The sequence below is a fragment of the Lemur catta genome, chromosome 12 (genome assembly GCF_020740605.2).
Source record: "Lemur catta isolate mLemCat1 chromosome 12, mLemCat1.pri, whole genome shotgun sequence".
Taxonomy (NCBI): domain Eukaryota; kingdom Metazoa; phylum Chordata; class Mammalia; order Primates; family Lemuridae; genus Lemur; species Lemur catta.
This window is the reverse complement of record NC_059139.1, coordinates 12723189-12747296: the sequence shown is the minus strand read 5'-3', so window position 1 is coordinate 12747296 and position 24108 is coordinate 12723189. Positions and strand designations below refer to the sequence as shown.

Genomic DNA, 24108 nt, shown 5'->3' with positions numbered 1-24108 from the left:
AAACAAGTCTTATACTTCCACCTTTCTCAGGGACCAAATGTTTGTACTAATTAAGGAAAAGCACATTGAAAAGATGTACTTTGCCATGTGCCCCAAAATGCAATTAACTCCAAGTTTGTAGAATTGGTAATGAAAGGGAGTTTGAATTTTATAGGCATTTGTGAACAGCTTACTGACTTCAGTCTTTTGTATTTCAATTTTCTAAACTATTAGTAAAACTCTTCAGATTTCTTAGAATATGCCATGTCTATGTTTTGTCTTTTTCAACTCTAAACAAGATGTGCAATTTGCAGCAATATAATCATCACCTTTTAAAAAAAAGTAAAATTAGAGCCTGGCTGTTTACCAGCAGTGAAAAAATCTTTGATTTAAACAGGCTACAATTACTAGCTGGCATACTACAAATGGAATTCAGGAATTTCACAGATAAGCTACGGAGAGATGAGCAATCCTATGTTGAACATAAGAAGCTAGAGAGCTTTTGGAATGTAACCTTATATTATGTGACTATTAAAAATAGTGGCTGGTATACTGCAATTCACGTAACCAAAATTTTTGTACCCCCATAATATCCTTAATCTAAAAAAAAAGTTAAAAAAATAATAGTGGTTGGCCATTCATTACTTGCTATTTGTTGGACAGGGACTTTATATATTGTTCCATAAACCTCTTAGCAACACTGAAACAGTCTGTATTATTGTTTCCATTCTACAAATGAAAACACTAAAGCTCGGAAAATTAATTAATTTGACCAAGTTTGCAGAGTCATAAAATGGTGGATTCAGAATGCAAACCTAGTTGTGCTTTACTCTGAAAACTGTTTTTAACCCACAATATGCAGCCTGTTGTATAGTTCAACTAAGAAAAATCAAACGCACAAAACACCATGCATTTACAAAAATCAAGTATTTCAAATTAGAAACAAATGAATGTTTTAAATATTCAGAAAGCCATTAATAGAATGTTGGTACCTGGGTTCCTATGTATGAATTCACTTCACACACTGGAAAAGGAGGATGAGAAAGACAGTCAAGTCTCTTTTTAACTTAGCAACGTTTCAGGAATAAAATTGTTTTTAATTTTTTAGTTTCTTGATATTGTAAAGTCAAAGATATACAGGACTAGATTTAGTATAAGAAAAAAGTTTATTGGAGTCCCCCAATCAAATTTCTCATATGATAAAGAGCTTTAGCAGCTGAGTTTACATGAACAAGTATATACTTTCATCTTTCTTTTCTTTTCCACTCTGATTTATAACCTGAATTTATCTATGCATTTACTTATTGAATTTTTTTTTGTATAATGACTTTAAGGTAACAAAAAGGAAATATTAAATAGTTTACATAATTGTTTCTAATGCTCATGAGAACGCTATTTAGAAAACAAACGATAGCCTGTTTGTATGCTAACATAAGAAATAAATAAAACTGTGATCATATTTGGAAATACTGGCCATTTTAAAAGAAATCTTTCTAACATATCTTTGAAAAAATGGTTGAAGAGTGTTAGAAGTGTTTAGTCAGCCTATTCTGATATTTATTGTAGCCTTGGTAGACAAATGTTTCCAGTATGTCCCCTGCATCCTTATTGGTATGTTTTCTTTGTTTTGCACTTCTAAAGTTTTCACTTAATTCAGAATAAGTGAATTTAAGAATACCACGTTAATTTTGGATGTGTTCACAGCAAGAAAATAGGAGATATTTCAAAACAATGACAAGGTCATTTCACAAAGTTGAAGAGGGGGAGTGAAAAAAATGATTAAGAGAATTTGAATGCAGGGTCCAAATTTTTGAAAAGAAAGATGAGCAATAACCAGCGAATATGTTTCAAAATATTTTCATGTTAAAGATATTATCTCATATTATCTGATATCTTTAACATAGTATCTCTAACATGAAATGAAAAATTCCGGAAAGGTTCCTTAGCATTTCTAGAACTCAGGATGAATGGAGTTGCTGCTGATAATCTCAGTTACTTAGAGGCATAAATAACAGAGTAAAACATTATAATTGATTGTACAGATTTTTTACTTTTCTACTTTTATTTAACTGGATGGAAGTTTTGACTGAGGAAGTTAAGCCTTCCAAAATACCATGTGCTAGATGTACTGCCCATTTTTACTAAGCACTAAGCATGAAACCTGCTTTATCATGTGAGAAATATTTTGTTTTATTTTTTAAGAAAGATTATTTTCTCAATGCTTGACTTGTGCAATAAATTGCATCCCCAAAGTTAACAAAGGATACCTTAACATTTTAATGAACATGAGCTATACTTCAGGTGTGTGATTTTTGTTAAACTAACGATGAGGCAAAACTGCTGTTATATTCCACAAGGTAGGTATTGAATAAACTTTATTCCAGTACTTGATCATAATCAATAAAACTTACAAAACTGCTATTTGAAGGAGGAAATCTTAAAGAAATTGGCTTTACCACTCACATACTGTACCTGGAAATATCTGAAATGTAATAACAGAAAGAGTTCTGTACTTTAAAGCTATTGATATTTCTCCAAATAAATCTACATAAAAATAAATTTCCATTATATAAGTTTTAAATTAATTTCTTATGGTGAAGTGGGCAGAATATAATGAAAATAATAAATGCCTCTGAGGACTGAAATTTTGTTATTGGAATGAAAAATAACTTCTCCAATGTACTATAATATGACAAATAATTATCATGAGTCTATACCTACATAAGCAAAGGTAAATTGAGTGCCAAATGATGACCTGAACAATTTGTTTAGTTTCTGTTGAAGGAAATACTTGAATAAACATAGTCATTATTGAGATAGGCTTTTTACTATGGTCATAACTTATCTGCCTATTTGTTGGTCCATGAAGTACTAATTTGAATAATGAGTTTTCATCTTATTTCAATATAATGCATTTTCTTTTTACTTTTGTATTGCTTAAACCATGGTTACTATACATATGAAATTGTGCATATGTTGAAGGACAGAACAGAACAGTTGTAGGATTAACAAATTATAACCCATATTTATAACTCATAATGGCAACTTTGTTTTTTTTTTTTGAGACAGAGTCTCACTTTCTTGCCCGGGCTAGAGTGAGTGCCGTGGCATCAGCCTAGCTCACAGCAACCTCAAACTCCTGGGCTTAAGCGATCCTACTGCCTCAGCCTCCCGAGTAGCTGGGACTACAGGCATGAGCCACCATGCCCGGCTAATTTTTTTTTTTGTATATATATTTTTAGTTGGCCAGATAATTTCTTTCTATTTTTAGTCGAGACGGGGTCTCACTCTTGCTCAGGCTGGTCTTGAACTCCTGACCTCGAGCGATCCACCCACCTCGGCCTCCCAGAGCTAGGATTACAGGCGTGAGCCACCGCGCCCGGCCATAATGGCAACTATAGCTCCAGGGATTACCAATACCTCATAAGGGACATTTTATTGATCATCAATCATACAACTTCTACAGTGGAATTTTGTACAATTTTGATGTTTATTTCACATATGACATAGTGAATACATAGTATGATAGGGTTATAATGATGTGTCACAATCATCATATTAAAATAACCCTTGAATCTGTCTGAATATTTCTTCCCTCATATTAAACTTTTTGGCCACAGGTGCCTGTAGATTGGTCCAAAGTGTTAACGAGATATACTACAGAGTAGCTTTTTTTTCTTAGATTCGTCCTGAAGTCGAAAGATGGGCTTTAATGATTGGTAATTGTATTGCATCTTAAAATTATTTCCAGAACTATGAATTCTATTAACTACTGTGGAAATGTAAATTTACTTGTTCTTTTTTCAATGTTTAGATATTTATGAAAGAGAAAATGAGTCAACTGCACACTATAGAGAAAAAAGTTACTTCCTGAATGATCTAACTACTTTTATACAGAATATTAGGAATCCATGTGAAAGATGATATTAAGAATCTATAAATATCTAGATATGAAAACATAGTGGTCTAGATAGGTAAGACATGATTTATGGCATGATTATTTCTACTAAAATATTTACAAAAGAAGTGAAAGACTACTATGGAATGCCTTTTTAATTTTGTATTAAGTATTAAAATATTCTCCATTATATTTGTTGATTGATTGGTTGGTTTATTGATTCACTTATGAGGCCAAGCAATTCATCTTTGTAATTATTGGTAGAAAAAAATAAAGCTTTAGTCTCATTTACTTTCCAAATTAAAATTGCTTTATTACATTGAACAGGGAATTAAAAATTAATTTTCTGACAGAGATTTTTGAGAAACAGACTATAGTTCATGTTATTTCTATGGAGACCTCTTGTGCATTCAGTGGTGACCCTTATTCAGATCCTAGTGTGTTTACAGCACAGTAATAGAAAGAAACCAGTACTTATTATTTATGAAGTTTCACATCAAAATAGAGCCAAGTATCCCAAGAAGGAAAGAGAAAGAAAACCTTCCTAAGAAACATTAAAACAAGTAATAGTTATTATTTATTAAGACTTACTGTTTACATCTCAACCAGATAATACTTTCATATATTATTTCACTTAATCCTCACAATAAAATTGTGATGTAGCTGTTACCTCCATTTTGCTTATGAAAATAGCTCAGAGAGATTGTAAATTTCTTTTTTTCTTTTTGTTGTGTTGTTTTGTTTTGTTTTTATTCAGGATATTATGGGGATACAAACATTTTGGCTACATGAAATGCATTTGCCTTGTTGAAGGCAGGTCACAGGGCTAATAAGTGGTAGAGCTGTGATTAACAGGTTTGCTTGGTTTCAAACCTGTACTGCTTCCCTTATGCTAAATATAATTTTCAGATATATGCTGGGTCTATTTTAGAAACAAATATCCCTAGAATTGATCTTTACATTCAAAATAAATAAGGTCAGGTATCTGCAACTTACTGTACACACAGGGAAAGGATGTAGATGTTTCTCAGTGTTGCCACATACAAGGTATCTGAAGAGGTTGCCACATACAAGGTATCTGAAAATTGGAAAATTTGTTACCCTCCCCTACACTCATTTCTTCTTGCATTTTCATGTATCTTCAAAAAGTTCATGCTTTCGAAATTCAGTTACTGTTGCCAATTTTTTCCAGTCTGTGTATTACCATTTTCAAAATTGTAAGAGTTGAACATTTCCTACCACAATCTATACTCATTCTATATACCAAGAGAATAACTTTATTCTATCATTGGCTTAACTAGGTGTTAATGTCTTAGTCAATTTCATTTCTTACCTGAGAATATTTTATTTTAAAGGAAGATCTTACTACTCAAGTATGACATGGTGTAGGGTGGCAATATTGACTGTAGCATTGATTTGTGAATGAGAGAGGGAACTTGTTTTTTCTTATCTATGACTTGAAGCTTTTCTTCTTTGTAGTATAGTAGCCACTAATAGGCAAATTGTTACTTGATGTTATTCTTGCTAGATAACCTCCAGAATGTCAAATTAATATTACCATTTTCAAAAAAATCTAAATATTGATATCCAAATACACAGCATTAAGATTTGTTTACTTTTTGAGGGTTTATGAGGCAGATTTTATTATGAAAGTTATTTGAAAAGTAACCCACTGGGAATATTCTTATCTATTTTTTAATTATTCTTTTGATAAACAGTTTCATAAATCCATATCATGCCTTAATTCTAATTAATTAGCATTGACTAGTTCTATATTTAACCCTCAAAATAGTTGTGAGTTGTTTCTTTTCTATCACATTTCTACTTTCCCTTTTTCCAAGTTTTTATTTCCATGGCTGGGCAGAAATCCAAGGGTAGTTAAGCAGAACTATTTAGTTCTACTTGAGTCAAATTCAATTGCAACTTCATGAATAAGACTCTTTGGATCCAAGCATCCTCAATATCTTGCCCTTATGTTGTTGATTTCCCTAGAGAGCTAGGTTGAGTAGAAAACTAAGAAAGCAACTAACATGAGTCTGAAGATGCGTGCCTAGCATTATGCCCACCATTTTCCTATTATTTAAACAAAGACTTTATTTTTAAATCTAAATAAAATGATTATTAACTCAGAAGGTATTTAATCGCTAATATCATTTAACCACTTACGTTAGAAAGCCCAGCATGAAGTAGCTAAAAGAAAGGAGATTGCTTTGCAAAAAGATTATACATTTTCAGAAGAAACCCCCATTTTTCTCCAGAATGGTAGTTCTAAGGTGATTAAGTTTCTGAAATGAGGCAATATTCTGCCACATTCTGTAGGAGTATATCAATAGCAGTGTAATCTGAGTTTTCCTGAGTGATGCTGCAAGGAATTTTGAAGTTGAATATGTTCTAATTTTAAGTCCTCCACATTTCAGATATAGAAACTGATTTTCCTAGAGTAACCCAAAATGGATAGTTTCTTTCTTTAAACTTATTTTGATAACTTTAGGAGATACAGTGGGTTTATTTTGTTACATGAATTAATTGTATAGTGAAGTCAGGGCTTTTTGTGTCTTAAAGAGAGGGTAATGCAAACTAACTTTGATGATAAAATAGCCAGGATACCTGCTGATTATATTTTAAAGGATGTTATCGTTTTCATGTGACAAGATTTCTCACATCTCCAAAGCAGTTCAACCCTCATCCTCAGCATCAAGGCTCTGGGGAAAATATATTATAAGAAGTTTTTATTTTTTTCCTAATATAACCTCAATTCAAAGAAAGTACAATGTTTTCAGTGTAGCATGGTTTCGTGTCTGGGAAAATCCAGTGACATATATATTTCCCACTATTCTGCAGTGTTTGGATTTGGTGTCTTTGAATAAGATTTGCTGTGTATCTGTTCCTTTCTTGTTTTAATTGCTTTTTTCATGTTGAACTTTCTTCAATTAATTTATAGTTATTATTGGAGAAAACAACGTACAATAGTCAATTCCTTTTTTGATTACATAGTTACGAGTGATATATTCTATCTCTTTTTAGGTATTATTTTTAACTAATGAGCTCTTAGATTTCTTGGGGTGCTCTGTACTCTCATTCTACATGGTGCTATTAATATCTCCTGCGATGTTTGTGCATGTGTATCCACAGGTAGTTAGAAGATTTCACACTGTAGCAATATGTTCTACCTACCCTTTTAACAGAGAGAGATACAGGTTTTGATTGCAATTACATTTTAACTCTGTTTTTGAAAATATGATGGATTTTGTAATATTTCCATCACCACAAACACCTATTCTATATTTCTACCTAACTTTTCATCTTTTCCTCATACTAAAATGGACGAATTCCCTTGTTATTTTAGATGGGAAATTGCTAAATTTGTGCTCTGGAATCCAACCTTTTTCACCTTTTCATGAGTTTTTACCATTTTAGATAGTCCCCATTTTCCAAAGGATTATTCCCTTCAGCAAAGTCAATGCTTAATATTTTCCATATCAGAAAAGAAATAATTTATTGGATTCACTTCTCTGATGACATAAAGTGCCTTTTTTCTGATCTCCATTCAGAAAAAGGTATCATTCAGTTGTCATGGCTTTACATATTCACATTCAACATACTCTTGTGCTCACTGTAGTTAAACTCCAATCCTTCACTATTTCACTGAAATTACTTTTGCCAAGATAACAAGTTTACTAATACTTCCCATCTTGTCAAATCTAATCAGTTCTTACTAACCTCACCCAACCTTGGGAAAGAATTCACTATGTGCACCAACTCCTACCCAGAAAGGCTATTCTTTCTTGGCTTCCATGCAACCTCACACTCCCAGTTTTTCTCCTCCCTTGGGCTGCTCCTCTCCTTTGGCTTTTACCTTCTCTTTCACTTTTTTTTTTTTTTTTTTTAAAAACAAGCTCTTGCTCTGTTGCCCAAGCCAGAGTGCAGTAGTACGGTGGCATCATCATAGTTCACTGCAACCTCAAACTCCTGGGCTCAAGTTATCCTCCTGCCTCAGCCTCCCAGTAGCTGGGTTATAGACATGGGCCACCACGCCCAGTTAATTTTTCTATTTTTTGTACAGATGGGGTCTTGTTCTTGCTCAGGCTGGTATTAAGCTCCTGACCTTAAACAGTCCTCCCACCTCAGCCTTCCGAAGTACTAGGATTACAGGTGTGAGCTACCACATCCGGCCCAGCTTTTACTCTCTCTTATATAGAAGGTGGGCTGCTCTAGACTCAAAAGGTTCTAGACTCAGTATTCATTATACTTTCTAGAATGCAGTGTAAGTGTAATTTCAATAAAACCCCATGCCTCTCATAGGCATAATGTGTTAAAATGCTTTAGTGCTCAATCTTTTATTTCCTTTTCTCTTACAATTCTCTTTCAGATGAGATTATGCTGTTCCCATTACCTTAAATTTATGCTGATCTATCTCAAATTTATATTTCCTGTTCAGAAAACATACTTGAACTCCACACATATTTAATCTCTGCTTTTCATTCCACATGTTTATCTCATGGGCATCAATGGCATAGTATGTAAAAATAATGAATTTCTCCCAAACTGTTTATTCTTAACTCTTTTTTTCCATCTCAGTAAATGGGACTATCAATTACATAGTAGATGAAGTGCGTGTGTGCAAACACACACACACACACACACACACACACACACACACACACGTGAATGGAGTCATCTGTGATCTCTCCCTTTCACTAATGCCACTCCAACAAAAAGTTCTATAGGTTGTACCTAATTTATATGACTATTTTATACAGTTCTTTCCATTTCCTTTTATTTTTTCTATCTTTGTCCAAGAAGAAATTATTTCTTTTCTGAATTGTTAACTTTCTACACTCCAAGATTCAAAGCAGCCACTGTGATTTTTTTCAGAACATAAAGAGATCTGTTATTTCCTTTATTTAAAATTCTTCTCATTGCTTTTCCAAGACTAAAAACTCTTTTATGTGCTTACTATATGGCTTGCTTGTCCTAACTCCTAGATATCTACCTCATCCACTCTGTGTAGCCACAGTGACATACATTTGTTTTTAAACCACTTCAAGCTTTTTGTTTAATTTGGATCTTTGCACCTTTGTTTCTTCTATTTCAAATGTTCTTCCCTTAGCATTTTTCACCTCATCATTTCACTTTTTCTTTCAGGACTAGATGAAATGTTACTTTAGGTGAGATTTGAAAAGAAGAAACAGTGTTTGAGATTTAAGGGGAAAAGAGAACTTTTCTCTCCTTATATAGTTCTAGAAATATTCTGGAACTTTTCTAGAACACATGGTAATTGTTTACTGTATTATGTTTTCATATGCATGTTAATTAGCTATCATTGAATAACATATAACCCCAAAACTTAAGGACATAAAAAAGTCATTTATAACTATAGTGTATGTGTCTGTGGGTTAGCTGGAGGCCAGCTGAAATAGGCTGGCTTTTGCCTGCCAACTCTGCTAATCTCTGGTGCGCTTAACCATGCATCTGCACATTTACCAGGTAGCTCTACTCCAGGCTGTGGAGCCTTAACTGAGACAATGGCCCCATGAGACTCTCTTCCTCTTGCTGGGACAAGTGAATTAGCCCAGGCATGTTCTTCTTGTGGCAGCGGCAAAGCATAAGAGGAAACATGCAAAGTCTCAAGAAACCTAGGCCCAGAAACAGGACATCATCACTTTCGACTCTTTCTATTGCCAAAATAAGCTGGAGGTCAGACCTAAAATGAGAGAACCTTGTAAAATTACATGAATTGAAGAGGTAAAAAAAAATTGTGGCCAATAATTCTACCTACCTCAGTTTATTTCTTATCTCATTTTTTGAAGAAACAAGGGTTTAGTCAAAAAGGTGATGAAGATACAATGGTAATATACATAAATGTTTGTTTTTCATTTTATATTTATCATTAAACCTCAGCTATAATAAAATTCCAAGATAAATTCATCTCTATCATCTCCAATGATCCTAAAATTTTGTATACATATAGCAAAGAGAAGTTTTATTATGGGTTTTTTTTCTTTAAACATACTATAGACTTCCCAGATGTGGTTTTTGTGTTAACATTGTTAATCACTGTGTTTCTACTATCTCTTTTACTCACGGAATTTATTTTTTTTTAATTAGTAATTGAACTAAACATTAAGGACTGACAAAAAAGAATAATTTCTGTAAGTTCTAAGAAATATGAAATTGCCATGAAAATCTTGAGTCAAATATAGAAATTAAAAATACATATTTAGATATTTTAACATATTTGATATAAAATCTCCCTTGGTTCAATTGTATTTCTTCAACATAGTATCAAATAAAAACAGATTTATCTTTTTTATTTTATTCTTCAGATACTTCATCAACTATAATGCTGAAGATGACAGATTTTTCAACATTGATGCCAATACTGGAACCATTAAGACTACAAAGGTTCTTGACAGAGAAGAAACTCCTTGGTACAACATCACAGTTGCTGCTTCAGAAGATGGTAAACTACATTACTTTATGTATCATAGGAAAAGATTTCACTTGTACGTGAGGACTTATACTGAGATTTCCTTGACAGCAGGACTCTCACCATTTTTTATTTTTGATGTCAGGATGTAGCAGAGTACACAGAACATATTCGATATAATTACTCTTTGTCAGATGCAGTGAATAAATCTCATATCTTTTTCCTTACTTTAATCCCATAATGGTGATGGAATATTGGCATCACAGAACACTTAGTCCTCATTCCTGAGTCAAGGACATTTGGTTCTCCTCCTAATTGTGAGAACTGCATTATCCTTTGCTTATGCCTTACTTAAGCCATCAGGGTACTTCACATGTGGTAGTTTAGGGGAAAAAAAAGGAAGAAATGAGGATATTTAATTGCACTTCAATTATTTTATAAATATAATACCCCTGCTTAGTCTTCAATTAACACTTATAGAAATTATAGTAAAAGAATAATTCTTGGAATGTCAACAGCCAGGTCTAAGCACTCTCCAAGAGAAGTAGACAACATAAAGCTGAGAAAGACTCTTGTTCCACCTCCATCCAGAATTTTGCATGTGGTAAACACCTAAGCTCAGGAACAACAACAAAAAAAAGATGTGTGAATAAAACAAAAATATTTCTGAGTTCGTAAAGGTAGATATGATTATACTCAAATTAAATTGGAATATAACTTTAAGAAAATACATCCACTGTCATGGCAATAAAGATTTTCTTTATGTATTCGGAAGTAAACCAAAGGACCAATTATCCCCACTTTAGAATTGTATATGGAAATTATATCTACATTTAGGAAAGATTTCAATGTATTCATGAGAGAACTATAAATATATCAGGGATTAAGAATATGTCACACTTGAAAACAGTGCTACATAAATTGAAATTACATTCTCTTTTATTTCCAGAAGGTATAGAATGTTAAAATTTTTTTAACAGATTCATTGAGGTTTGGTTCACATAGCATATGGTTTGCCCTTTTAAAGTACGTAATTCAGTAGTTTCTAGTATACCGAGAATTCTGCATCCATCACCATGATCAATTTTAGAAACATTTTTATTACTTCAAAAAAATCCTTCACCCCTTAGTCTGTATCCCCCTCCTCAAGTCAGGAAGGCCTTAATCTACTTTTTCTCTATAGATTTGCCTTTTATTGATATTTTATATAAAAGGATCATATAATATATATCTTTTGTGTCTGGTTTATTTTACTTAGCATTATGTTTTCAAGGTACATCCATATTATAGTATGAGTCCTCCATACTTCAGTCCTTTTCATTGCCAACAACTCTTCCATTTTATGGATATATCACATTTTATTTCTGCATTTGTGACTTGATAGACATTTGTGTTGTTTCTACTCTTTGCCTAATATGAATAATGTTGCTATGAGAATTAAGGTGAAAGTATTCGTATGAAAATGTTTTCATTTCTCTTGGGTACATACCTAGGAGTGAGATTGCTGGTAACTCATGTGGTAACTGTATGTTTAACCAATTGATGAACTGCCAGACTGTTTTTCAAAGTGGGTGCGCCATTTTATATTCCCAGGTTGCCAATGTCTTCATGTTCTCACCAACATTCAGAGATGTTGTCTTTTTGATTATAGCCATTCTAGTGGGCGTGAGGTGAAATCACAGTGTGGTTTATGTGCTTTTATATTGCTCCTTGTTACATAGCAATCAGTAGCCTTCTCCAGTCTTTTCTGTTCTACCTGTATTTCTTATGATTTTGGCATCTGCAAAATCAGCTAAGGTGGCCTCCATTCAGATTATTTTGTTAACATAATAATATTCATAAGCATTTACTACTTAATTTTAAAAGGGTGTTATAAAGAATCCATGAGTGGGTTAATCTGTGATCATTCTGGTTTATTTTCATTTTCAAAATAGCCAGACTAGGCATGAATTTGTGTGTCCTTAGTTATCCAAAGGGCAAGTAAATGGCTGTTGTATAATAAAGACTCATTAAAATTCAATTGAAAAAAGAAAGGAATAAATAGGTTAATATATCCAAAAAAAAATCGATGAGGACATTGAGCAAATCCTTCAGAAAAGAGAGTCAACTCTAAAGGTATTTCAATGAGAAGATTAGTTCTTATTCACTACCTCAGTCCAATTAATACTTGCATCAGGTAGAAACTAATTTATGAATACATATGAGTACATATATACCATGAAAATTATACTGTCTGCAATCATTATCACAGGAAATACCTGTTTTTACTAAAGTAACATCCTAATTATATACTTCTTGGGTAATTTTTTTTTTTTTTTTTTACCAAATGCTAATACTTCATATGGGGATTGAGTGACTATATTACTACATCTATTAAGTGCAATAGTACAGTAAATTGTAATTTTTTGAAGTCTTACATGGTGATAAAAGAAACCTTGGAAATTACCTCAACAAGAATTACTAAAATATAATTTAATACTAATCCTAAACAAGTGTATAGAAAGAATGAGCACTAGTTAAAATATTATAGCCACAGTGGGATACTGTATTTAGAAAAGTGCACTTGTGCCCACTGGTTGCTTGGCCTAATTGCCTGTTAATATCACTGGGATCCCTTTCCTGTACAATCGTTTGTAACCTTAACCTCAACATCAGCCTCATTGTCTAAGTATTTTCTGATATATTCTGCATTGGAAATGTATTTGATACTTTATCAAATCAGATTTTTAAAAATCTTCATGTAACAGTTTCTGAAGAGCCAGTAGTTCTGTAAAATGACATTTAGTAATTAATGTTTGAAAGTACTCTTTTAGCCTACCTAGACGTTTGTGCAGATATGAGAAAGATGTCCCCTGTAGGCAGGTGAGGCAATGCATCAGGATTTAAGAGCTAATGATGGCAAAGTTACCTCTGTACAAAGGAAAAAAAAAAATAACAGTGCTCCTTCCTCTTGGTGAATAGTCTTTGTGTCAGAGGCCCAGCGTGAGAATATGGGATGTCACAGTTGAAAAGCATGTGAGCATGAAGATGGGACCTGGATACACTGCAGCTATTGTTTATATGGTGTTTGACTTCTTCAGCCCTGTGTTCCCAGATCACAGTTATTATTTGGCCTTCCAGTCACATGGTAAAGACAGGAAACATCTGTCTGGGCTATGATATCTTTTGCTGCTGCTGCCAAACGTGACTATTAGCTATCTTACACTTACACGGTATACTTTTAAAGATATGTCACCCTAACAAAAATCTCTGCAAAATATGCATGACATATTATCCCCATTTTATAGATAAAAGAAACTGAGGCTCACAACAAGATATGAATGTTACTATTCCAGGTCCTAGATCTTTTCTCACTCCAATACAGCCCTCTAGGGAGGCTGATGTTCATTGAGCCAAAGCATTGGTAAGATATTTTAGCTGACTGAGGCTTATTACTTATTTTTGAATGTCATATTGTGAAGTGAATTTATTTTTACAATTGTAAAGATGATCCTATGAATTAGACAAATTCAGTGAATTGTCTATGGTCAGGAAACTAGAAAGTGTTATATTATCACATATCACCATTCTCGGGGAACAGTACTTTCTAAATAAATACCTGCTGAACATTTCCACTATGGGTAGCAACGTATTCCCTCCATGTAATCCATAACACAGCTAGTTGGTAACTTGCATTACTTTTCCATTGCTGGATAGCAAATAACCATATGATTTCTGTAGGGTCAGACTTTGGGTGAGATCAGCTAGGTTCTCTACTTAGGGTCCCACAAAGCTGAAATCATGTGCCAGCAGGACTGGTCTCTTACATGGTAGCTCTGGGAGTATTACTGAATAATAAACTTTCTCTCAGACTTGCATGCTATGACTCAATTTTTCTTTTGTGCTTCCCTAGTATAACACATGTCATTATCCCCATTGTTTTTCAGAACCTGCCAATATGGTCATCAGTGATTGCCTAATAGCCAAATCCAATAAGTGCTTTTCACCTCTTATCTTCCCCTGATTTATTTGTGACATTTAACTATATTTATAATTAATTTAATTATATTTATAATTCTTTTTTTTCTTGGAGATTTCTATTTTCTTAGCTATCATTCTAGTACTTTGGTATGATGTATTTTATCATCTCTATCCTAAAGTATGCTGTAATTAACTCATACAGAATATATGAATAAGAAATACTTGATAGGCTGTGTGGTATTTTAGACACTAAGAATATTGAGGATATTATTTTGCCTTTGAGGAACTGAAGAGTCTAACGCATAAGACAAGGTAAGCAGATAATTGCATTATGGAAAATTACTGTGACAACAGGAGTTTTTAGACACTAAAGAACACAAATCCATTGTAGTTTAATCTCTCTAAGAGGATCAGTGAAGCTTTCAAAGAGAGGATAATGCATGGATTCAGTCTTGAGGTGAAGGATGAGTAAAGATTGGCCTGCATATTCTGTTATGGTTCCAAATGTGTCTGTATTAGTGTATGAGTCAGGATTCTCCAGAGAAACAGAGCAATATGGTGTTTCTGCATATGTGTATATATACGTGTGTGTGCAGTGTGTCTACATATATATATACATATAGAGAGATATAGAGATAGAGACAGAGTGAGGGGAAGAGGGACAGATTTACTATGTAGAAAGTTGGCTTACATGATTATGGAAGGTGGCATGTCTAAAATGCATAGACTCAATATTCCACTTTGAGTCTGAAGGCTGGCAGGCTGCCATAGAACCGGGAAGAGCTGCTGTTCCAGTTTCAAGACTGTGAGGCAGGAGCATTCTCTTACTTGAGGGTAAGTAAATTGACTGGATGAGGTCCACCAGCAATATGAAAGGCAGCCTGCTTTCCGTAGTCTACCAATTTAAATGTTAGTCTCATCCAAAAGCACTCTTACAGAAACACCCAGAATAATGTGTGACCAAATATCCCTGCTCCCATGTAATTGTCCAGCCAAATTACATGTGAAATTAGCCATCAATGTACCATACACTTCATCACTCACAAAATTGTTCAAGTGATCATTCGTTCATAATATCTAGATCTCAATCCTGATTACACATTATATTTTGAATTACATAAGTGCCATACTCACTGCCCATCTCCATATATTGAGATTCAATTTTCCTGGAGAAAAGCCTCAGTGTGTTAAATTCCAATGAATAGCCATTAATAATGTTGCTGCTGTAGGTCATTTTTTAACTATTTTCCTTTCATTGTCTTTAAAAATAATATTTAATCCATGAAATTTCTCCATCATTGGAGTAATTATAGTGGCAGAAAGTAAGGGTTATCCACATTGGCTCAGGACCGTCAAGGCCCATATTTTTATCATCACCTCAGCAAACTGCTAACTGCTCCTCATTATGATGATAAGAGAGTCATTTTATATTGACAGGAATTGAATTTTACCAGGGTGATAAACCAATTGAAACTTTTAATTCAATTAATGAAGTATGTTCAAAATACACAAAAACACCATTATGGAAGAGACTACAAACAGACCTCTCTTAGAAATATTTTAGTAAATAGAATAAAAAAAAAGTCAGTAATTAAAAAGGTGTTTCAAACAACAAAATAAAAATCTTGGGTATTTGACTATATAAAGAGTGCAATAAACTTAGAGTGTACATATAATTTTCAAACATACAAATAAATATATTATCTAAATCATATCTATATCTAAATCATATAGAAAATTTGACAAAAACATTTCATTAATACAAGTATTTTCTGAAAACTGCACAGATTGTGACAATGTAGAATTTGTTTGCAGGTAGGTAAGGGAGATGGATGGACACTTCAACAAGCAGAGTATGACAGAGCAGTGAAAACTGGTTGTGCCAATGAAGTAAACTTAATTATCAACCTTACAACCATGCAAAAGAAGTAATACCAATATTTAGAAGAACTAAATTAAACTTCAAAAGAAATGCAAGATAACGTCTCTATGGCATTGTAATAGGGAATGTTTTATTATTTTATTTTATTTTTTAATTTTTTTTTTATTTCAGCATATTACGGGGGTACAAATGTTTAGGTTACTTATATTGCCTTTGTCCCACCTGAGTCAGAGCTTCAAGCGTGTCCATTCCCCATACGGTGCGCACTGTACCCATTAGGTGTGAATATACCCATTCCCTCCTCCCCCTCTCCCATCTGCCCCACACTTGATGAATGTTATTATTATATGTCCACTTAAGTATTGATCAGTTACTATCAATTTGATGGTGAGTACATGTGGTGCTTGTTTTTCCATTCTTGTGTTACTTTACTTAGTAGAATGGGTTCCAGCTCTATCCAGGATAATACAAGAAGTGTTAGATCACCATTGTTTTTTGTGGCAGAGTGGAACTCCATGGTATATATTTACCACATTTTATGGATCCACTCATGTATTGATGGGCACTTGGGTTGTTTCCACATCTTTGCAATTGTGAATTGTGCTGCTACAAATATTCCAGTTTGGATTCTTTTTTATTCAATGTCTTTTGTTTTTTGGGGTAGATGACCAGTAATAGGATTGCTGGATCAAGTGGTAGTCCTACTTGTAGCTCTTTGAGGTATCTTCATATTGCTTTCCACAGAGGTTGCACTAGTGTGCAGTCCCACCAGCAGTGTAGGAGTGTTCCTATCTGTCCACATCCACACCAACATTTATTGTTTGGGGGAATGTTTTAAAAAGTACATATTATGCAATCCATTAAGGAAAACATTGATATATAAAATTATAAAAATTACACTTAATAAATAATTACAGAATAATTTGAAATAATGAATGAATATGTGTATACAAATATGGAGTTTGGGTGATATACACACATTGATGAATTTCTGTTAATAAATGGGCACATTTAAATATTTGGGCCAATTATTTTCCAGTGTCATTCCAGTATATGTCAAATTCATTGATGCCATGTCTTAAGTATATAGTCAGTTTGTATAATAAAATAAACACCAGTTTAGTAGTTGCCCACCTTAAGAAATAAGCTCTATATGTACCTCGCTGTTACATTCCTTTCCCTTTCAGCCACTCACCAATACCTTAAATTTTGCATTATTTATCTTTCTTTTCTTTATAGTTTTACCAAATGCAATCATATGTGCATTTTGTCCATATATATGTGTGTGTATATATATGTTTATTTATGTCTGTAACTACATAATTGTGCTCATGACCATTGCTATTGTGTATATAAATATATTAATATTACATGCACTGTTTGTGAATTTTTTTTCACAGTGCTGTGTTTTTTGAGATTCATTCATGTTCAGAAGTATAGCTGAAGTTTATTCATTTTCACTATGCTGAGAAAATAAATCTACTTTAATTGGTGCATACAACTGTCAATGGCTTTTAGATTGTTCTTATTTTTTATAGATTTAGAGATTATGAGCATTGCCAATATAATATATCTTATATATGTTTCCTGTGCAAATGTGAAAACTTCTTTAGGTATATACCTTGGGTGGATACACCTAGAGCATTTAATATATTCGTGAAAGTATTCTAGAGTGTTTTTTCCCAAAAAGAGCATGTTTAACATTTTTTTTTAATAAATGCATAACTATAATCAATGACCTAAACATTAGTATGTGTATTAAATATGTGAATTAAACCTCTCTTAATTAATACATTGCATTCCATACAGAAGAAATTCCACTCTAAAATATGTTTTATTCAGTTCTAATATTATGTGAAAGGCTCCAAAGAGGCTCAGCGTTTATGTGACTTAAAATTGTAAGAGTTAAAGGGTTACAGGATAGATGTTCTAATATTTTGTATACAAATCAGAGCACATTTTAGAAATTTTTAAGTAAATGTAGACTGAATGGGTTTTCTTCATTGTTTTCATCATATACACTTTTTCATTTTTACTTCTATGTTTACCAAGGGTGTTGGTTTGTATGTAACTAATTATTTTATTGTCAGCATTTACATTATCTTAGAACAGTGACGCATAATATTTAAGAATACTGAATGTGGAATAAGACCACCTCTATTTAAATACTTTGTTCCTTACAAGCAACTGGAACTTGGACAAAAGAAGGAAAGGAAAGAGAAAAAAAGAGGCATATTAGTGAAAAGGCGTATTAGTGGTACAAGCATATACCAGGCAATGTGATAGATTTATCTCAAAATTAATTCTTAAATAGAGTAAATACTTATATTAGAAAAGAGTTTATATTATTTATTATTTTTCTCAGTTTTTCTGCTTAATAATTAAATATCACTTTCATAGACGAGATTTTAAAATTACAAGTAAAAATGCCCAAATTGACTTCATTTCAAAACAAACAAATGCATTGAGTGGAAAATTTAAGTTTTCAGTTGATCACTTAAATGCAAAACGTATTTTTATATATCTATTTAAGGAAATGGTGGAAATGTATTTGTTAATAAACTAAATATTAGTCTAGCATGTTAAAATGCTCTAGTATCAGCCCACAGTAACTATTTAAAAGAGTGAGGATTATTTTTGTTGTATATTTCCCTATAATGAAATCTTTTCAAAGACATCAAGGAAACACCAAAAAAATATAATTTATAAACCCAGATTTATTCTCATTGACATTTATGAAACTTAGAATAGTATAAACGTGATTATTTAAATTCTTATTCATTGACATTTGTTATTACAATAGTACATAAGGCTTTTTATTTTGGGGTGAATTTTCATAAAGAAAAAATAATAAAACCAAATTTTTAGGTAAATAATCAACATTATATAGATTAGAAAATTTATGCTAATCTATATACTGACAGGCATTCTTAATACTGATTTAGAATATGCATAATTAGATTAGAAATTAACCAAATTCCCAGTAAACATGATTTAGATTGTTCGGGGGACCTATATTTCAATAATAATGGCTTCAGAATAAAAGTAAATTAAACAATTTAGTCGCAATTTTTAAGAAAACAAATTGAAAAAAAAATAGTATTTAATTTTTTTTCTCCATTCAATATAAATAGTGGGAAATCTGAAAGAGTAGCATATTTAATTGTTCTATCATAGTGTTATGCACATAGCAATCTTTTCAAAAATACTCACTGGATAAAATTGATTGTTCTCAACTTACAAAAGATTCTTTAAATGTTGTAATATCAAGCTTGCACTTGCACTGGAACACTGTATCCCTTTACCTCCAGAGAGGGCACTGCTGATATGAATTCCTAATACATTGCTATTGTATGAAGCATGGGTGATTTTTATATAATATAGTTTGTGAGCAATTACATGTACATGTTTTGGTTTTGTTTCTTTTTTAACACTCAAAAATGATTAAAATGTACATTCTACTTTTTCCCAAGCTCATTATTATAAAGTTTACATAGTTATCTCAATTGTTTCTCAAAAACACAAATTGGCAAGTCAAATAACTCTATTCCAGGCTTATAGATGAAATAATTAAGGCATAGAAATAAATAAGTAACTTCCAAAAATTCTTGTTCCTGAAGCATGTTGGAAATGAGATTCATATTTAAGTTTGTTTGATTTCAATATATTTTTTCTGCTACTAAAAGAAATTATGAAAATTAATTTCTAGATATGAGGCATGAAAATAAAATAATAACAATAACAAATATTTCATTCAGAACTTAAGGAATTACTCAATTTTAGCCTTAGCAAAATGTTTGTAACACACATGACTATGTTTACATGTTATTGGTAAAGTGATTGATTGATATTCAAAGTGTAACATACTAACCCAAGGACTATCGGAAATGATATGTAGAGATCCCCAGCAACTTGCTAGTTCACAAATATAGAACTATCTAATATCATGATTGAATAAAACATACCAGAATGCATGCTGGTAGGCTATTAGGGGCTACAAAGCTACAAGTGGTTTTCAACAATAATTATCTGCAAGTAAAACTATATTTTTATTCATTATCCTACTTTTAGTCAACAGAAAGTGGTATTCAATTTGCACCAGTAATCACCTTACACTTACTCTCACATTCTGCTTTTCATAACTCTTCAACATACCTCCTATAGTTGCCCCGACGGTGCATGCCATGCATGTGATGAGTCACAGGCTCCAGAAGTTTGGATTAAACAGATTAACTAAAGTTTGCCACAGGACATAGAATGGTAGTAGGTCCACAGACAAAACTAGTATTTGTCTGATCCCAAATGCCCTGTTTTTAATCATTAAGTTATGCAATAGTGATTGTACATTGGGGATATAAAATAATACTGGGTCAAAATGGAAATATTCTGTTTCCACCCGGAGGATTTAGTTCCCTGTGCCCAAGTGTGGAATGGGTGCAAGGACATTCCAGTTCCAGAGGACAGCCTGAGCCCAGCATTTTCTTCCTCCCTCCCTCCCTCACTTTCTCCCTCCATCCATCCTTCTCTCCCTTCCTTTGCTTCTTATGTTATTCCTGAACTAAATAAGCATTCCAGGAAATAAATTGTTTAAGATTTTTTTTTAACACATCAGCAAAGTCAGTATACTATTATTTTGTTTAGCCTATTGACACATACTCTCTTTCCTGATTGGCAGTATATAAGCCAGAGAAAATAGGTGTGGAATATTGTCTGTTTTCTGGGTGGGGGGGTGGGATGTTCATAAGACTGAAACTACCATTTTATTTAACTTTAAGTAAAATCATCTGAGTCAAATTGTTTTCTCTTTGGAAAAATTATTTTTTTAACCCAAGAACTTATTTTCTTTAGTTATTGTAGTACAGCATTACTTAGATTTTCCATTGCTTTTAGAGCTACTTAAGGGACTTTAAACTCATTCATTTTCTTACTATTGCAAATAAGTTCTGAATAAGTATCTATGCCCTCTTTTTCCTAAAATGGATAGTTTTTTCCTTCTACTGTTGTGCTGTGATAAATTTCTTTAAATTTTATGTGCATTTTTGCTGGTCTTATTCCTTAATGTATTATTGTGTTTTTATAATTTTAATTTTGAATTTTTTCAGAGGATGACAGACACATTAGCAATGAGTAGGGCAGGAGGAGAGAAAGAGAGAAAGATTTAAATTTTTCATCACGTATTCTTAATCTCTAGCTTTGCATGTAAAATGAACCAAACATTTGCCTTTGCTAACTTATATCTCAGAATTAATTAACTTACCAAAACATGGGAAGATTGAGTTTAAGGCATATTTTAAAGTACAAAATAAATTTTGATATCTATCAGAGTTATACGTGAATTCTGTCCTAAATTCTAATTTAAATTATTCTTTATTTTTCCCCAAGTGTGGTATGGCTTAATATCACATACTTTATATATTCTCCTATAAGAAGAAAATGATCCTTTGTGTAAATAAATTTACTTTCTATTATAATCTTTGAGTTTATTTATATTTAAAATGGACTTTTTAAAGATTACATTTTTTATCAACTGCTGTGCTTTTCTTAGATTAATAATGAAACTAATTGTTCATTTCTTAGACTCTGACAGCATACAATGAATTCTGACAACTTTCTCCCACTCCAGTTCCTGAATAACATGTAATTTCCTTGATATGACAGAATATCGCTTTGGCATTCATGTCATGCCTTGGTGTTCATTTTTCATTTTTCTGTAAGTTAATGAGTTCTAGCAAAGAGTGCCATCATAAAGTTGTCTTTTGCCAGAAGTCCTGCTACAGCATATGGAACTAGTGACAAGTTACAGTATTAAGGAGATTTGTTTTAAACCAAGCTTCTAAAGTGTGCATGGAAATACTAAATACATCCCTGTGTGTTTTGCAGATAATCCTGGTTTGCTGAGCCATGTCACAGTGGGTATTAGAGTTCTGGATGTCAATGACAATCCACCCGAACTTGCCAGGGAATATGATATTGTTGTCTGTGAAAATTCTAAGCCTGGCCAGGTAAGTTAATTATTTCTTTCCTATCATTTGAATGGAAGAAAAACAAGTAGCTTTATTTATATTATTCTTAGGTATAATTCCTCAGTGTAATTTTTGTGCTCAATGAAAATGATTTTATAGTACCAAATGAATTTTTTGAGAATCATAGAAAATAAACTTTCTCTGGATCCCAAATGTAACTTAGAAAAATGAACTCATTCATGAACAATGCATTCATCTTGCCAATAAAGTTATATTGAATGCTTTATGTATAGCCCTGCATTAAGTAAAGAGGAAATAGTGAATATTCCTGTCCTAATGAAGCTTGCAGACTAGATTGAGGAGGAAGGACTTTCTTGGCCTGCTTTGGAGGATCTGAGGGAGTGACACATGAATGGTAATTGAGTGATGCTGGTACTAAAAATCGAGACCCTGTCTCTACAAAAAATAGAAAAATTAGCTGGGCTTAGTGGCACGTGCCTATAGTCCCACCTACTCAGGGGATTGAGGCAGGAAGATCCCTTGAGCCCAGGAGTTTGAGGTTGCAGTGAGCTAGGATGATGCCACTGCACTCTAGCCCTGGCAACAGAATGATACTGTATCTCAAAACAAAAACAAAAGTCAACAAAAAAAGCTCCCCCCAAAAAAAACTCAACAGTAAAAAAAGAAAAAATCCAATTTGAAAATAGGCAAAAGACATAAGCAGACATTTACTGAAAAGGATATATAAATAGCAATCATATGAAAAGATGTTCAACATTATTAGTGATTAGGTAAATAGAAATTAAAGCTACAATAAGAAATCACTACATGCCTATCATAAGAGCTAAACTTCACTAAATGCTGGTAAGATGCTGAGAAATTGGATTATTTCCATATTGATGGTCAAAGTGTAAAATAGTACTGCTATTCTAGAATATATTTTGGTAATTTCACAATAAACTAACCATGCAACTACCATATCATCCAGCAACTGCACTGGAACATTTAAACCAGAGATAGGATGTCTTGTGTTCACACAACAAACTGTACAAAAATATTTGTAGCAATTTTAATCATAATAGACCTAGACTGGAACCAACTCTGAAGTCCTACAATGGATGAATAGTTAAGCAAACTGTAGTAAATTCATAAAGTGGAATATCTTTCAGTAATAAAGAGAAACAACTGATGCATGCAACAACCTGGATGAATCTCCAAAGAATTTTTCTGAGTGAATAAAAGAGCCAATCCCCAGAGTTTGCATAATGTATGATTCCATTGAAACAGCCTTTTTGCCATAGTAAAATTATGGAGATGGAGAACAGATTAGTAGGTGCCAGAGATTAACAAGGTGATGTCAATATCCTGGTTTTGAGGATGTTTTGCATGATACTACCTGTGGGGAAAACTAAGTAAAGAGTACATGAGACTGCTCTGTATTATTTCTCACAGCTGTCTGTGAATCTCCAATTACCTAAAATGGACATTTGAATTAAAAATGCAAACAAACAAAAATACATACTACCTCCAAAAGGACAATACTAAAAGCTAATTTTTTTAATCAGGAAAGATAAATATAGAAAACAATGGAAAAATAAGTCCAAAGAGCTGTAAGACAATAATTGGCAGCAATAAATTAATTTTCTACCAAAAATATTCCTCAAAAGTAAAGTTGAGGAAGATTCATATTTAGGAAAATAACAAATGCCAGAATTTTTTTTTTTTAAATATGGAACGCTTCACGAATTTGCGTGTCATCCTTGTGCAGGGGCCATGCTAATCTTCTCTGTATCGTTCCAATTTTAGTATATGTGCTGCCGAAGTGAGCATAGAATTTTTTAGCATAAGAAAGACACTCCATTAAAGCTTTACTTGAGTAAAAAGGTAAATAATAGTGTTGGCAAGAAACATTAAAGAGTAAAGCAATCAATAAATATTTTGGTAAAAGTCAATGACGAAAGACTGAATAAGCAACCAAAGAAATGTTTCCCGGGTG

The 24108-nt window shown here is 32.7% G+C and overlaps 1 protein-coding gene and 1 non-coding gene across 6 annotated transcripts in view; one reads left to right on the top strand and one right to left on the bottom strand.

The window, feature by feature from the left end:
• CDH18 (cadherin 18) overlaps positions 1–24108 on the top strand; it is a 690430-nt gene that overhangs the window by 631217 nt on the left and 35105 nt on the right. For all 5 annotated transcript variants that reach the window (XM_045566567.1, XM_045566566.1, XM_045566565.1 and 2 more), the window contains 2 exons: positions 10204–10340; positions 22030–22151. In XM_045566567.1, the coding sequence (XP_045422523.1) occupies positions 10204–10340; positions 22030–22151 (259 nt within the window). The remainder of the gene's footprint in view (positions 1–10203; positions 10341–22029; positions 22152–24108) is intronic.
• On the bottom strand, positions 23836–23942 carry LOC123648682. The gene has a single exon (XR_006738710.1). It is a non-coding gene; the product is annotated as a U6 spliceosomal RNA (small nuclear RNA).